At 39.7% G+C, this 16,118-nt stretch overlaps 1 protein-coding gene and 1 non-coding gene across 2 annotated transcripts; one reads left to right on the forward strand and one right to left on the reverse strand.

Moving 5' to 3' along the window:
• The first annotated feature begins 1,343 nt into the window (after positions 1-1,343).
• Positions 1,344-13,633, forward strand: LOC120870301 (placental prolactin-related protein 1-like). Its single transcript, XM_040249915.1, has 5 exons — positions 1,344-1,398; positions 7,890-8,071; positions 10,233-10,340; positions 12,636-12,815; positions 13,442-13,633. The coding sequence occupies exons 1-5, from the start codon at positions 1,344-1,346 to the stop codon at positions 13,631-13,633; spliced, it is 717 nt and encodes a 238-aa protein (XP_040105849.1).
• On the reverse strand, positions 5,499-5,609 carry LOC120870651. The gene has a single exon (XR_005722851.1). It is a non-coding gene; the product is annotated as a U6 spliceosomal RNA (small nuclear RNA).
• Positions 13,634-16,118: the final 2,485 nt, after the last annotated feature.

Raw genomic sequence — 16,118 nt, forward strand, 5'->3', positions numbered from 1 at the left:
GATCAAAAAACCCCAAATAATTCAAATTTTTAATGGAGTGTAAGAAAAGTAAGAGTCTCAATAAATCTGAATATTACACTGTAGATGAGAGACACAGCAAGGTTTTCCTTCTAGAACAATAAAAGCCTGTGCCTTCCTGGCATTACTTTCTTCATCTCCACTCACTTGTTTGACAATTACAGTTCAATATGTACGTTCTTCAGTCAATAGCAATCACCCCACAGTGAGCTATAATACGTACTAAGAATATCCCCATGGGGGGAAAAATATCCTAATATTTGCATATTTACTAATGAGGCATATCCAAAGGAAGGCAATTTCCAGAGTTTACTGTGCCATTGTTTTGTATATTTCATTTCAAAACTGAGCTACCTAGTAAGGAAAATGAGTTAAGAGACCTCAATAATGTATAGATAGAAAATCATTTTAAATGGGAGAATTAATGGTTATAATTTGGGAGTAATTTATTACTACTGTTGTAACTGTAGTCCTTTTGGTTCTCTACTGCAACCATTAATAATTTATTATAAATATTAATATCAACACAGGGACTGCTACTGCTTCTGCTGCTGGTGCGTCGTTTCAGTCGTGTCCGACTCTGTGCGACCGCATAGACGGCAGCCCACCAGGCCCCTCTTTCCCTGGGATTCTCCAGGCAAGAACACTGGAGTGGGTTGCCATTTCCTTCTCCTATTCATGAAAGTGAAAAGTGAAAGTGAAGTCGCTCAGTTGTGTCTGACCCTCAGGGACCTCATGGACTGCAGCCTACCAGGCTCCTGAACCCATGGGATTTTTCAGGAACAGTGGGTTGCTGTTGCCTACTAAGGTTATAGTGAATAGCGAAAGACATAGAATATATTAGGCAAGAAGTGAAAATATGGGAAGTCAGCAATGGTAGTAAAGTAAAGGGCAGTATTGCCTTGAGAGGAAGGAAGGTTCTCAAAGTTTCTTAAAACACAGAGATTGAGCCAGATGTGAGGAATTAGCTTAATTTAAAACCAGAAACTCTACCAAAGAAATTTAAGTTCATAAAAAAATTACGATGCTAAAACCAAAATGTAGACAGGGAATAGGGTAGTGTTGGGTTTATAGATATTCAAAATACTCCATTGCTGAGTGCACCAGGCACTCGAGGACCACCCTCACTGAAGACTTTCTCTATTGCTCAACCTACAGGTACCAGCATGGAAAAAGAGCACTACTCCACAGGCAGTTGAACCCTACTTTTATGGCCTCCTGGCTTTCCTTAAGAAGCATCCCATGCAGCAGATTTCCTCCATCCCATCAGGCTGACTCCCCACAGTCAACAGGAGTCCTCACCCTGGGATCATTCTGCAATCCCCATGGCTCCAGCTCCCAGCTTCCGTGGACACCAGTCGACTTACAACCCTGTCCGAGGTATGAAAGGCTGCAGCATGGCTTGTCTATGTGGTTCTCACTCCATTTAGACTGTCACAGATTAGTGAGTTCACTCCCCAACAGCTTCAAATGCCTCCCCGTCCCAGTGGATGGGCATGGACGCGGGGATCTCTCCTCTGAGCTTCAGCTCCTTCTCCCCCGGGTGCAGGCTGGTCCCCTTGCTCTCTTCCTTCTTTCCTCTTCCTCCTTGTCCCTTCTTTCCTTTGTCCTAACAAGTTCTGTATGGATCTGGATATTCCTTCTCAGTATTCAGGGAGTCCCTCCAGTGCTCACCTGGTCTTCTGGGAGAACTGCTGCGTCTCTAGACGTTCTTGACGCACCGTGGAGAGAAGTGAACCCCACTTCCTTCCACCCCTCTGTCATCTTGTCCACCCCCATTGGTGCATGTATTAGAAACGAGTTTCCCTTTCTATTAAATAACAATGCCATCACCACACATGTTTAACTTTTGCTTTTTGAAGAGAACACAGGTAAGTTCCACTCTCTTCAGTTCAGTCAGTCATTTAGTCGAGTTCCACTCTGTGTGACTCCAGGATTTCAGCACGCCAGGCTTCCCTGTACATCCCTAACTTCCAGAGCTTGTTCAATCTCATGATTAGATCATGAAGCTCAAACTTAGATCCTCAACTTATTAATTTTTTATACATGAAAATATGTAACCTCTAAAAATCTCTCCCTATTTGTCCTACCCTCCAGTCTTTGGCAATCATTTTTCTACTCTGATTTCCTTTTTTTTTTTTTTTTTTTTCTTGAAACTCCTTATAGTTGAGATCATATGGCATTTGTCTTTCTCTGACTTAGTTTACTTAGCATAATACCCTCCGGTTTCATTCATGTTGCCACAAATGGAAGGATTTCTTTCTAATTATAATGGCTAAATAATATTTACCTATATATGTCACATTACATTGTTTTAATCCATTCACCTGTTGAAAGATACTCAGGTTGTGCCTATACCAAGGCTACTGTGAATAATGCTGCAATGAACATGGGAATACAGATCTCTCTTTGAGGCAATGACTTCATTTCCTTTGACTACATGTCCAGAAGTGGGATAATGGATCACACAAACGTTCTCTTTTAAATTTCTTGAATAACCTCCACAGTGTGTTTACATGGGAGTTGCACCAGTATACATACTTATCAACAGTGCATAAGCACTCCTTTTTCTCCTCATCCTCAATAACATTTGTCATTTCTTATATTTTTGGTACTAGACTTTCAAACAAGTAACAGGTGATATCTCTTGTGCTTTTGATGCACATTTCCTTTGATTATTAGTGATGCTGAGCATCTTTTCATATACCTTTTGATTGTCTATCTGTCTTATTTGTGGGAAAATGTCTATTCTTTAAAAATGTAGCATACATTATATTTGCTATATTCCAATATAGGAAACTCAGTTGCCTAGCTGTATATCAACAACAAACTATCAGAAAGTGGAATAAAGAAAACAATTCCATTTACTATTACATCACAAAAAGATAAAACACTTAGAAATAAACTTAGGACGGTGTTGAAATATTTTATGCAAACCTTTAAGACATTGATAAGAGAAATTTTAAAAGAGTTAAAGATATGTAAAGTTAGGTTGCCTATTCAATGTGTTTCCTGAGGTAGGATTTGTATTTCTATAAACTTCCCTCTTAGAACTGCTTTTGTTGCATCCTCTAGGTTTTAGATCATCATGTTTTCATTGTTCTTTGTAGGAATGTTTTGATTTCCCTTATTTCTATAGTAATCTGTTCATTTTTTAGAAATGTGTTTTTTAATCAACATGTGTTTGTGTTCTTTATAGTTTTTTTTTTTTCCTATAATCAATATCTAGTATGATAGTACTCTTGCCTGGAAAATTCCTTGGATGGAGGAGCCTGGTAGGCTGCAGTCCATGGGGTTGCCAAGAGTCGGACACGACTGAGCAACTTCACTTTCACTTTTCACTTTCATGCATTGGAGAAGGAAATTGCATCCCACTCCAGTTTTCTTGCCTGGAGAATCCCAGGGACAGAGGAGCCCGGTGAGCTGCCGCCGGTGAGGCCGCAGAGAGTCGGACATGACTGAAGCGACTTAGCAGCAGTAGCAGTATCATAGTGTTGTGGTCAGAGAAAATTCTTGATATAATTTCAATTTACTTAAATTTACTGGGGTTTGATTTGTGACCCAGGATGAGGAGAATGTTCTGTGTGCACTTGAGAAAAGAGTGTATTCTTCTGCATTTGGATGGAATGTGCTGAAGATATCAATTAGGTCTGTTTGCTCTAATATTTCCTTTTAGGCTTATGTTTCCTTATTAATTTTCTGTTTTGTTGATCTGTCCATTGGTGTAGGTGTGGTGTTAACATGCCCTACTATTATTGCGTTGCTGTAAATTTCTCCTTTTTTGTCAGTTACTGTTTACCTTATGTATTGAGGTGCTCTTATGTAAGGTACATAAATAGTTAAAATTGTTATGCCTTTTTCTTGGACTGATCCCTTGATCTTTTGGCAGTGTGCTTCTTAATCTCTTATAATAGTTTTGATTTTAAGGTCTATTTTTTCTGATACTAGAATTGCTAATCTGGCAAACTTTTGATTTCCATTTGCATGAATTATCTTTTTCCATCCTCTCACTTTCGGTCTGTATGTGTCTCTAGGACTGAAGTGGATCTCTTGTAGACAGCATATATATGGGTCTTGTTTTTGTATTCATTCAGCCAGTCTGTGTCTTTGGTAAGAATTGAAGAAGATAATAGCAAAGAAAACAACTGATAAAGGATTGCTTTCCAAAATGCAAGCATCTCAAACAACTCAGTCATCAAAAGCAAAGGCAAGAACTGCAAAAATAAACTAGTGAGACCATATCAAACTCAAAAACTTCTGCATAGTAAAAGAAGCCATCCATAAAATAAAATGACAACCTATGGAATGAAAACAAAAATATATTTGCAAATCATATATTTTGTAAGGGCTTCATATCCAAGTATATATAAGAGACTCATTCAACTCCTAATTGAAAGAAATCAAACAACCAAATTATTAAATGAGCAGAGGAAGAATAAGTGTTTTGAAAAATCTGAAGAGTAGATTGTAGATGACAGACACTGTAAGTTTTTCCTTCCAGAACAGAAGCCTGTGTCTTCCTGGCATTGCATTCTTTATCTCCAATCACCTGTTTGGTGATTGCAGTTCACAGTATACATCCTTCATTCAATAGCTATCACCCTACACTGAGCTATATGTGCTCAGAATAGCCTTATTAACTATAACAAACTAATAATAACATACTTATTCTTGAGGCATCTAAAATCCAAGGTGATTTTCAGAATTTTCTACCCCATTGTTTTCTATATTCTATTTCAAAATTGAAACACCTAGTACAGCAAAAAGAGTAGGGGACCTCAATAATACATGGATAAAAAGTCAGTTAAAACTGGGAGCATTATTGGATTATATTTGGGGAAATGTATTATTGCTTATACTATTACAATTTTATTCCCTTTAATTCACTGCTATACTAGTGGATATTTATTTAAAATAGTAATACCAACATAGAGGCACATAGTACTCACGTTACAGTAGATTAAGAAAGACAAAGCTATGAGGCACGAAGTGAAATCACAGAAAATTATGAACAGTAACAAAACAAGGGGAAGTACTGCCTAGAAAAAGCAGAGTTCTCTAATTTTTTGGAGACAACACGAGCAAGCAAGTTATGAGCCAACCAGCTTAAACTGTGTATCAGAAACTGCACCAGAAGGAAAATGAAGTTCATAAAAATATGCTGATGCTAAACACCAAAATCCAGACAGTAAGAGAATAGGGTAGGGTTTACGTAGATGCTGAAAATACTCAGAGAGGTAGACATGGAAGCAAATACACTAATGAGCATCAGAAAAATCAAAGCACACAAGGGTCTGAAAAATAAATCGTAAAGGGACTTGGTAGTCTGATCAAAAGTATAAGAGAATCAAATTAGAAAACCAAAATATAAAGACTTGTGCCAAACTTCAGCATGAATCAACCATAGATATACCTATGTCCCTTGGTCTTGAACCTCTTTGCCACCTTCCTTCCCATCCCAACCCTCGAAGCTGTTACAGAAAAATATGGAAGGCTTAACAAATTTGTGTGTCATCCTTGGGCAGGGGCCATGCTAATCTTCTCAGTATTATTCCAATTTTTAAATATATGTGCTACCAAAGCAAACACATGAATAAGAATTTGGGGAATGTCATGGAAACATGTGTAATATCATATAAGAAACAAATCACCAGTCCAGGTTTGATACAGGATCCTTAAGCTGGTGCACTGGGATGACCCAGAGGGATGTTATGGGGAGGGAGGTGGGAGGGGGGTTCAGGATGGGGAATCTGTGTACACCCGTGGCAGATTCATGGTGATGTGTGGCAGAACCACTACAATATTGTAATGTAATTAGCCTCCAATGAAAATAAATAAATTTAAATTAAAAAAAATTTGAGATAAAATATATAAAAAAAACATTTAACAGAAAAAGTTATATAGTTAGTCATCTAACAATAAATTATCAATTACATTAGAAATTAGAGTATTCTGTTTTATTTACTGCCTCTTATAAAATCAAATTTATAAGGTCCAAAGTTTCATGAAGGAATTAAGCATATATTTATGCATAGCACATGTATACATGCACACAAATATGTTTATGTTATATAAGCTATTATCCTCCTTGCCTGTCACAATAAGCTCTTTAGTTGATGAGAGAGATAGTCCCAGATTTTTCCAATTCATATGTCTTCTTTTTGAGAACCACTTCTTTTATTTTCATCACCTAATTTTAAATAACCATTTTATTCTTAGATACCATTCCCCTTTAAAATAATTAAAAGCAGAGGAAACCTAGTAAATGCTGATATCTTATCCTTAATTAAATTACCACTCTTCCTGTAAATTGGAAAAAGAATGATGTTCAGATCTTATTCAGGAGGATAAAATCTCTATATTATCAGTTCTCATGTCGAAACTCAGTTGTTGCTCACTTCAGTCTTAAATTCTGCTTATTTACAAAGGACAGACAGGAAAAGTAATATTAAAATCATGTATGCAAGAGTCTATTATTTTATGCTTCTATTGGCCAAAGGTAGGGCCAGGAATAATTTCTGAAATATTACAATACATCACGGAAGCATGAAGGTCTAGTTCTACTGTCAAAGAGGAGATGCTTGGAAATGGTTCAAAACCTAAGCTCCATGGGTTGTCAGGATGTACTCCCGACCAGACAGATAAATTTTGTCCCTAAAAAGTCAAAGTCAGGAAGTTGCAGGCCTTGTTTACAGAGCCAATGGCATTGTCTTGGGTGCTGACCAGGTAATATTTTTGTATTACAGTTTGGAGATTTATTTGTTATTTACTCAAAGAAACAAATGTAACGAGAGGATTAAAGATGCATAAAAGTAGAAGAGCTGTCAAGGTGCCTAGAAGAAAGGCTAGCCAGGAGAACCAGGCCTCCACACTGATAATTGTCAGAGACTGTAAAAGTGAGTATTTTATACACAGAACGGAACAAGTGGATAAAACCGATGCTCTAGGGTCACTGCTCTTTCGCAGTCAAAGACAAAATATTTTTCTTTTTAAGCAGAGTCATCACAGCTCCTGCTGTGGTCCTGGTTACACATGCAGACCAAGAGCCACAGGCATGTGTGATGTGACATCAGGAAGTGAACAGATGAGTGTACTGGTGCCCAGTCACCTGCATCTGCTAATAATGGGACCTGGGGAAAATCACTTGCCCTCTCCAAGTCATCACATCTTCATTAACATAACTTGATGATCATAGTGAAGATTAAGGCTATCTCACACGGTTCCTGTGAAACACAAATTTTAAGATGTTTTAAAGCTTTGGGGAAAGTATCAAAGATATGCATGGGGTTACTAAGGTGAGTGAGCAGATCCAAGGTACAGTATCCTTTTTCTCTTAGTCTTCTCTCTGTACTCAATAATAGTGATCAGTCAGTCATGTGTTTACTCTTACCCCAGTGTGATGGTATACCACACAGATAAATTGTACTTTTCTTGTCATTTCAGTGTCTAAAATGCAAGCATTAGTAGATGTAGGGTAAAAAAATTGCAAACTCCTAGAGGGCCTTGCTGCTCAGAGTCTGGAGAGTCCCAACATTAAACTGTCTTAAAAGAACAGCCCAAACACTCTGGCTCAGAATTAAGTTCCAAATGTTTGCAGAGCACAGAAGTATTTCTGGGAGCAATTCAAAACTACAGAGAGTAACCTACTTCTCCAATGTCTATCTCTGCAAATATCATCATCCTTCTAAATTTACACAGAAGGCGCTCCTTCTTGCCCACTCCAGCTTCTACAGCAACAAGTCCTGCTCACAACAGGGAAAGAGAAGGCTTCCTTCCACAGGATGGACTGGATAACCTAGTCATGGATTTGATAATCTAGTCACCTGAGTGTCTAGATCATCTCAGAATGGCTCATGTTTTTATTTAAGCAGGGTCCTGCCTGCTGCTGCTGCTGGTCATGTCAAATCTGCTCCTGTGCCAAGGCAACCCATGCCCGTCCTGCGGTCCTGACGTGTATGCCACCTCCCTGAAATCCCTTACAGACTTGTTTCTGGATGCTGTCTGGCTGTCCCATGACTTCCATAACCTTTCCACAATAATGTTCAAGAAGTTTGTAAGTACTATGGTAGTGGTGGTTTAGTTGCTAAATTGTGTCTGACTCTTGCTACCCTGTAGACTGTAGCCCTCCAGGTTCCCAGAAGGAAACTTCACCTAAGTGATGGGGCTATACTATCCTTTAAACAAGAAGACTGCAAAAGCACACTCTCTCGGTCAAAGAAGCCGTCAGTTCATAAGATGTGGAAATTGAAGAAAGGATCAGTTTTGTGAAATCTCAAAGTTTCCTAAGAAGTGCAATAAAATTTTCAATTTCCTTTCATTCATTTTCTTTTTTAAATAAGCAAAATAAATGATTTTGCATTTGTCAGCTAGGAATGCCGTAAAACAATACAATAGACTCTGAGGAATAAACAACAGAAATTTATTTCCTTACAGTCTGGGGGCTAGAAGTCCAAGATCAGGGTGCCAGCAAGGTGAGGTTCTGGTAAGGACTGTTTCTTCCCAGGCTGGCTTCTCCGTGAGTCCTCACAAAGGGTGAGGGGTGGGGAAGAGAGAGAGAGGAAAAGACACAGAGACACAGAGAGAATTCTCTGGTGTTTCGCTTCATAAAGACACTAAACCTATGGGATGAGTGTTCCACCCTAAGAGCTCACTTACCATTAATGGGCTTCACTGGTGGCTCAGATGATAAAGAATCTGCTTGCAATGTGAGAGACTCTGGTTCTATCCCTGGGTCTGGAAGATTCCCTGGAGAGGGGAATGGCAAGCCATTTCAGTATTCTTGCCTGAGAAATCCCATGGAGGGAGGAATCTGGTGGGCTATAGACCATGGGATTCCCAAAAAGTCAGAATCCTTTTTGAAACACAGTATTTTGACAGTTAGGTCTCTAACACATGAATCTGAAGAATACACATTCAGTCCACAATACTACCTGACACAAAGCACTTTTAGGTGGGACTGGGGAAAGGAAGCATATTGATTTTCTGGTCCTTCAAGGTCTCCATGGGCTTTCTTCTCCAGGCTCAGAGTAATAGCCAATAAATGAGAACCGCTCTGCAGTGAGAAGGCAATGGCAACCCACTCCAGTACTCTAGCCTGGAAAATCCCATGGACTGAGGAGCCTGGTAGGCTGCAGTATATGGAGTCGCCAAGAGTCGGACACGACTGAGCGACTTCATTTTCACTTTTCTCTTTCAGGCATTGGAGAAAGAAATGACAACCCACTCCAGTGTTCTTGCCTGGAGAATGCCAGGGACGGAGGAGCCTGGTGGCTGCCGTCTATGGGGTCGTACAGAGTTGGACACGACTGAAGTGACTTAATAGCAGCAGCAGCAGCTCTGCAGTGAACTAGGTGGATGGAACATGTTAAACAAAGCTGAATCCTGGTCACAAAAATGAATACTTGTAGTTTTTTAAAGCTACAAATTATTGTTTTAAGATTTGCAGTGAATAGGTGTCGAGCTACAATAGAAGGGGCGTTTACAATTGGAAACAATTTTTTGTTTTCTGAGGAAGTTATTTGAAAGTTGTATGTTAATTCTTTTAGATCAGTCAAGGAGCACACAGTAGAGCAGACAGCTAATAAAAGGCGGTGCTAAAGGTTTCTATTCAATTCACGTAATTCTTTTTACTCACTAGATTTTCTTTCATCGTCCATTTCACTGTCCATTTTTTTTTCCAACTCTTCCAGGTAACAAGAATTTAAATGGTTAAATATAGGTGCATGCATGCATTCTAAGTCACTTCAGTTGTGTCCAATCCTTGCAATCCTACTGACTGTAGCCCAACAGACTCCTCTGTCCATAGGACTGGCCAGGCAAGAATACTGGAGTATGCTGCTATACCCTCTTGCAAGGGATGCTCCTCACCTAGGGATCAAACCTGAGTCTTGTTATATCTCCTGCATTGGCAGGAATATTCTTTACCACTGCCGTCACCTGGGAAGCACCAAATATTGGTACATATGTACTATATTTGGTTCAAATATTAAAATAATAATAATAAAACAGAAGGGAAAAGGTTAAACTTAGAAAAGTTATATGAAAAATCATTTTATATAGAGACAATGTATGGAAAAGTAGAAAAAATTACTTTCAATTTTTGTGATGACCCCTCCCCTGTTAAAAAAAACGTCTATCAAAGATGTTAATGTTCTGTTAATGGGTTCATCTAATGAATGCCCAACAACACTAACTAATTGCCTGATCACTTTTAGGATGAAAAATATGCCCAGGGCAAACTGTACCATATCAATGCCACCAACAGCTGCCACACCAATTTCCTCCATTCTCCCGAAGAAAGAGAGAAAGCTCTCCAGGAAAACGTGAGTCTTTCACCTGGGTTTTTCACCGTTTCAGATGAGACAGTATGTAGGTTACCAGACTTCAGATCATTAGAGGTTATGGTAACGGTACATGCAGAAAAAGGTGGAGGAACCTTAAGCAATTGAAGAGAAATTATATTATGCAGTTGATGAAGCATGAGCAAAATCAAGGGATGACTAAGGATCTGTAGTAGCAAGATAAATAACAGATCTATAAATTTTCCATGCAGACAAGTTTAGTTCAACCAATGCATTAGACACAGGATTGCAGCTATTATTCTGGATGGAAACAGGAAATGAATGGGAACTTCCATGTGTAAAATATAAGATTGCAAAATTCATGAATATGAAAGAAACACATGCCAGTTTTGAGTACTCCCTGTTACTAGTGACTCCTACTTTGGAATCCTATACTGCACCACCCAAGCCGTCGCATCTGCCTTTCAAGGCTCTCCTGATTCTGTTTCTACTTCTCTGACACCTTCATTTGTCATTCTCAATGACTCCTCTGTCACCTTTTATTCTTAATTTGTAAGTCTCCCCCACAATGGCCTATAAAACATCACTGCAGATGGTGATTGCAGCCATGAAATTAAAAGACGCTTACTCCTTGGAAGAAAAGTTATGACCAACCTAGATAGTATATTCCAAAGCAGAGACATTACTTTGCCGACTAAGGTCCGTCTAGTCAAGGCTATGGTTTTTCCTGTGGTCATGTATGGATGTGAGAGTTGGACTGTGAAGAAGGCTGAGCACTGAGAATTGATGCTTTTGAACTGTGGTGTTGGAGGAGACTCTTGAGAGTCCCTTGGACTACAAGGATCCAACCAGTCCATTCTGAAGGAGATCAACCCTGGGATTTCTTTGGTAGGAATGATGCTAAAGCTGAAACTCCAGTACTTTGGCCACCTCATGCGAAGAGTTGACTCATTGGAAAAGACTCTGATGCTGGGAGGGATTGGGGGCAGGAGGAGAAGGGGACGACCGAGGATGAGATGGCTGGATGGCATCACGGACTCGATGGATGTGAGTCTGAGTGAACTCCAGGAGACGGTGATGGACAGGGAGGCCTGGTGTGCTCCCAGAGAGTCAGACACGACTGAGCGACTGAACTGAACTTGCTTCTCATGGCCACAAAAATTGCCTCTGTTCTGAGGACAACACAGTTTACATATCAAGACTCAATCATTTATTGCAGCTCCAAATTTTCACAATTAAAATCTCTCCTTTCTGATTTCCTGCAGTATTGTTCCTCCTAACATTATTTAAAATATTTTCACATGCATCCCCCCTTAAAATTCAATCTTTTCTCTCTCGAACCTTCTTAATGATACCAGCATTCTTTTCCTCTGTTAAGCTCATTAATAATGAGGGTTAACAAGTAAAGGAAAAAGGACAAAGAGGAAGAAGAGGAGGGATTGTTCAATAAGCTTAAATTTAAAGTTTATTGAGAGTTCCTACATGGCCTCACATTTTACTGAGCACTTTATGTGCATTACTTTATTTAATACTATTCAGTTTTCTGTTCTTTACCAGTAAGGCAGTTCATGGCTGTAAAGAAATCAAGCATATTAACTAGAGATCTTCAGCCCCTGGGATTTTCATGCTGAATTCTGCTAGTAGTAGTGAACTAGGGGGGAAAACCCTCTATTGTGAATCCCACTGATGCTGTTACTAAAGACGACACTGTGCCATTTTCTGCCTGGACACATGTCAACAAAACAGACTCTTCTGATGTCAGCAGGGGGCTGGTGTCGGGGTCAGATGAGGAGAGAAGCCTGTTTAGGAATGCCATGTCTTCTTCCTTGTCTCTTTGTTGTAATATCATAAAACAATTACCGATCAAAAATCGACATCTGATTCATTAATACAAATGAATCACTGGGTGACACTGATGTGGGCACAGGTGGAATCCCTCTTTCCTGGGTCAGGCACTGCAGCCACGTACTGACTTGCCATAAATACTTAGATTCTCTCACGCAAATATACAAACACAAAAGAACTCACTGAGTGGTGGTAGAATTTCAGAGGAAAAAGAAAAATTCTTCATGTTATAAATTAGAATGAATCAGAAGAATCAGTTCCTATAATAACCTAGATTTTTATATTTCAGCAAAGTGTGAACTAACAGCTTACCTTTTATATTTTTGCAACTTTTACGCTTTCAAAAATCTTTGCATGCACATAGGAATAACCAAAAGTTTTTTAGGTCAGCTGCTCTGAGCAAAGATCACATGTTACCAAAATCACTGAATTATGATTATTTTAATGAAACTGTTTCTCATGGTGGCTTAGAATGAAGACCTTAGTAAGTGGACACTCGTGTTACTGTACTGCTGGAATAATCCTCTGTATCATCTAGTCACAGAGCTGCAGAGTATGAAAGAATTGTCAGAGACTTTCCTATCAAGCGCCAAGAAGATGGAGACCATGTCAGACAAACTTCAAGCATTCATAGAGAGTCACTTCAGTAAGGTGAGCATCTTGCAGAGGGCTTTCTTGCTTTTTTCATGAATGGAAGAGGTGACCTCTGTAATGCATAGGAGTTTGGAAATATCTCATTTTGTAAGAAAAAGATTCATGACTTCTATATATTAGACTGCTACTACATAAAGCAGGAGCCTAGTCATTCATAGTGATAGATTCTACTGTAAAGGAATCAGAATTTCACTGCAATTTTTGACATGTGCCGCCTTCCCTGCATTGCACACAAGTCCACCAAAAGCTTGCCTCTTCCTGGGCACAGGTGGTTGAAATATTTTCAAGAGTAATAGCACTAGAGAACTGAATTTCCAAGATCAGCATTTTTCTTTAAAGTAACCCAGGATGTATGCTATTGAATTCCACTTGTCTTCTTCCTCTGTTCTCAAATCAATGGTTGCGAGTGGGAAGGAAGAAAACACAAATTTAAAACTAAACTGAAGTTAAGTATCTACTTTTCAGATTTCTAATAGTTTTCTCATAAGCTGGCTCCAAAATCCATATATAGAGAGTTTTATATTCATATGTCTTCCCCAAATCTTTATTTGATAATCAGAAGGAAAAAAGATAAGCAGGCACTAATAAAATGCATAAGAAGTCATTATCATTTGGGTATTTAGATTATTGTTCCAGTCCTGCAGATGATGCACGATGCTGACAGTACCTGGTCAGGACTCCCATCCCTGATGTCCAGCGATGAAGATAGGCGTCATTCTGAATTGTATAAACTGTTCCACTGCCTGGGCAGGGATTCACTTAAACTTGACATGTACATCAAGATCCTGGAGTGCCGAACCCGCAAAATGTGCTAAATCCACAGCCATCCCATCCAGCTCTGAGGTGGTCGTAATGATCTATCCCATAGCAAGCTTCTTTGAAATTTACAGCTTTTTAATGCATGCTCTGTCATGGGTCTCCTTTTAAAAAAAATAAACACAGACTCTTTAGAGATGTCAAAATCTAAGAGGGCAATTTCTTAACATTTCTTATCTTCCTTTAAGAGTAAATCAAAAGAAAATCCACCCCTACATTTGAGAGAAAGAAGCGCCTATTAAAATTAGTCACAAATAGCAGAACCTGGCATTACAAAGAAGACCATTAAGAGATTATGTAAGAATCACAGCCAATTATTCTGGGTCAAATTATTAGAAGCAACGAATTAGACAATTCTTCATGGTTCTGGTCATGCTACCAAGAAGACTGAATTCTCAGGATTCTTTATGAAAGCCAGCCACAAACTGTCAGCCAACTATCACAGTGTTACACCAGACAAGATAAGTGCTTTGCACTTTTGTGTAAATAGCATGAGGTTTACTGAACTGTCGAAACATTGTTAGGATGCTGTCTTAGTCCTTCTGGGTTGTTACAACACAGGCTTAAAAACAATGGAAATGGATTTCCACAGCGTGGTCATGCAGGGTCTTTCTGGTCACACACTTCTTATTGTATCCTCACACGGGGGGTGGGCTCGGGAGCTCTGTGTGTCTCTTATATATAAAAGCACTCAGCTCATTGAGGAGGCTCCATCCTCACAACTCCATCACCTCACAAAGGCCCCCCCTATGGATGCCATAACCATGGGAATCAGGATTTCATCATATGAAATTTCTGAGGGACACAAAGGCTGAGACCATCACAGATACAAAGGGGAAACGTGATCTGGCTCATCCTCCTCCAGGGGCTGTCTTCACCCACACTCCACTGCATCCTCGTCTCCTGCATCACCTTGCAGCCATTCCACACATTCCATCACTCTGGGTTTCACAAGTCCAGGTCAGTCAAGTGTCAGCTCCATCTCATATTCTGCCTATTCAATGTTTCCCTCTCCCCTGCATAAGCTCAGGGGACCTACCAGGAAGTGCAGATGTGTCCATTTCTGCAAGGTTCCTTCTCTGTCCCTCTCTGGATCTTCATTCCTTGGGCCATGTTGCAACAGGGTAGATGGAAATGAGATACGAAAGCTCTGACATCACTGACTTACATGGTGCTGTTGTAGCCTTCTCTTGGTCCAGATGGACTGATCTGAAATTCCTCCTGACTGAAAAGTGTTTCTCTTAAGGGGTTATCCTGGTGATTTTCCAGGACTTTCACAAGTTGGGGATCCCCAAACTCATAGTTTCCTTTTTCATCAGGGGAAATGTTCTGGAGCCCACAGCTCCCCACCTGCAGTAGTCACCAGAGCCTCTGTTTCCTTCACTCCACAAGCACCATCTGGAGAATATTAAGCAGCCCACATTCAGGTGCCTACTAGCTGACCCACAGGAAACCCATGTATCATAAACACTCTGAACAACTGAATGGCAGAAATCCTGGTGTGCATCTGTCCATCACTGTGGATTCTGGACAATTGTCCAAGTGGTCACATAGACACTGAGTAGATCAGAAAGCTGGATTGAAAACCACATTATATGAGAAGTGAGATGCCATTCTCTCTTCCTTTTAGATTAACTATCCTTGTCATTAATTATCTGGCCTTACAAACCTGCCCTAGTAGGTCACTGAATTATAAAATCCTCCAAATAGACTGAGTCTCTACTGAGACTGGAGCAATGAGACTGGATTAGGGATGCTCAGCTTGTTCAACAGCCTCCAAACCACCTGGGATGAGGGCCAGTCTCTTGAGTGGCTCTCCTAAGAAGTCAGTGATGTGGCTGGGCTGGTTTTACAGCATCTTAGGGCTTTAGTAGCAATTCCTGACAAAGAAAATGGGAAATCAAAAGGTAGAAGCAAAATGGAATGGATAAGAGAGAAGGAAGAGAAAGACAGAAGGAAGGAAAAACAGCAAAGGGAAAGTGAGTCTAGGACATGGGTAGTGAAGGACGAAATGCTGTTAGAACATTTTATTTTTAAGGACCCAAATATATATGATTTTTTAATATCCTAAGAGGAAACATCTCATATTCCCTTTCCATGAAAAAACCCTGTAAGCGCTTTCTAAGTAATTTACTGCCCAAAACATCTAATTCTATTTTGTTACTTGCCTAACTTTCTTTCATTCAGATATTTCCAGCAGAGAGGATGGCATTTATTAGAGGGAATGTCTGGCAATAATGGGGACAATGCAATTAGAGGAAACATACACACACCAATAGACCACACACAGCTTCATGTATTGTCTCTTCAAGCACAAATTTAGGACTTTAGATCAACAACAGAGGTGGTGACATTGAGAGCTCTCTCCTTGGTTGACTATGACATAAAAAGTGGATACTGTAGATTTCAGACAATATTGAACAGAGCCATGGTTATACTATAGAGTCAGTCAGGAATAGCCAAAGCGGGGATACTTGGACTGCA

Source organism: Oryx dammah, unplaced genomic scaffold (genome assembly GCF_014754425.2).
Source record: "Oryx dammah isolate SB20612 unplaced genomic scaffold, SCBI_Odam_1.1 HiC_scaffold_11, whole genome shotgun sequence".
Taxonomy (NCBI): Eukaryota; Metazoa; Chordata; class Mammalia; order Artiodactyla; family Bovidae; genus Oryx; species Oryx dammah.

Bases quoted from the DNA above. Each gene is read 5' to 3' on its own strand.
- LOC120870301 (XM_040249915.1), top strand. From the start codon at position 1,344: ATGGCTCCAGCTCCCAGCTTCCGTGGACACCAGTCGACTTACAACCCT. The intron at 10,341-12,635 runs GTGAGTCTTTCA...ATGGTGGCTTAG, and splicing joins AGAAAGCTCTCCAGGAAAAC to AATGAAGACCTTAGTAAGTG. The intron at 12,816-13,441 runs GTGAGCATCTTG...TTGGGTATTTAG, and splicing joins TAGAGAGTCACTTCAGTAAG to ATTATTGTTCCAGTCCTGCA.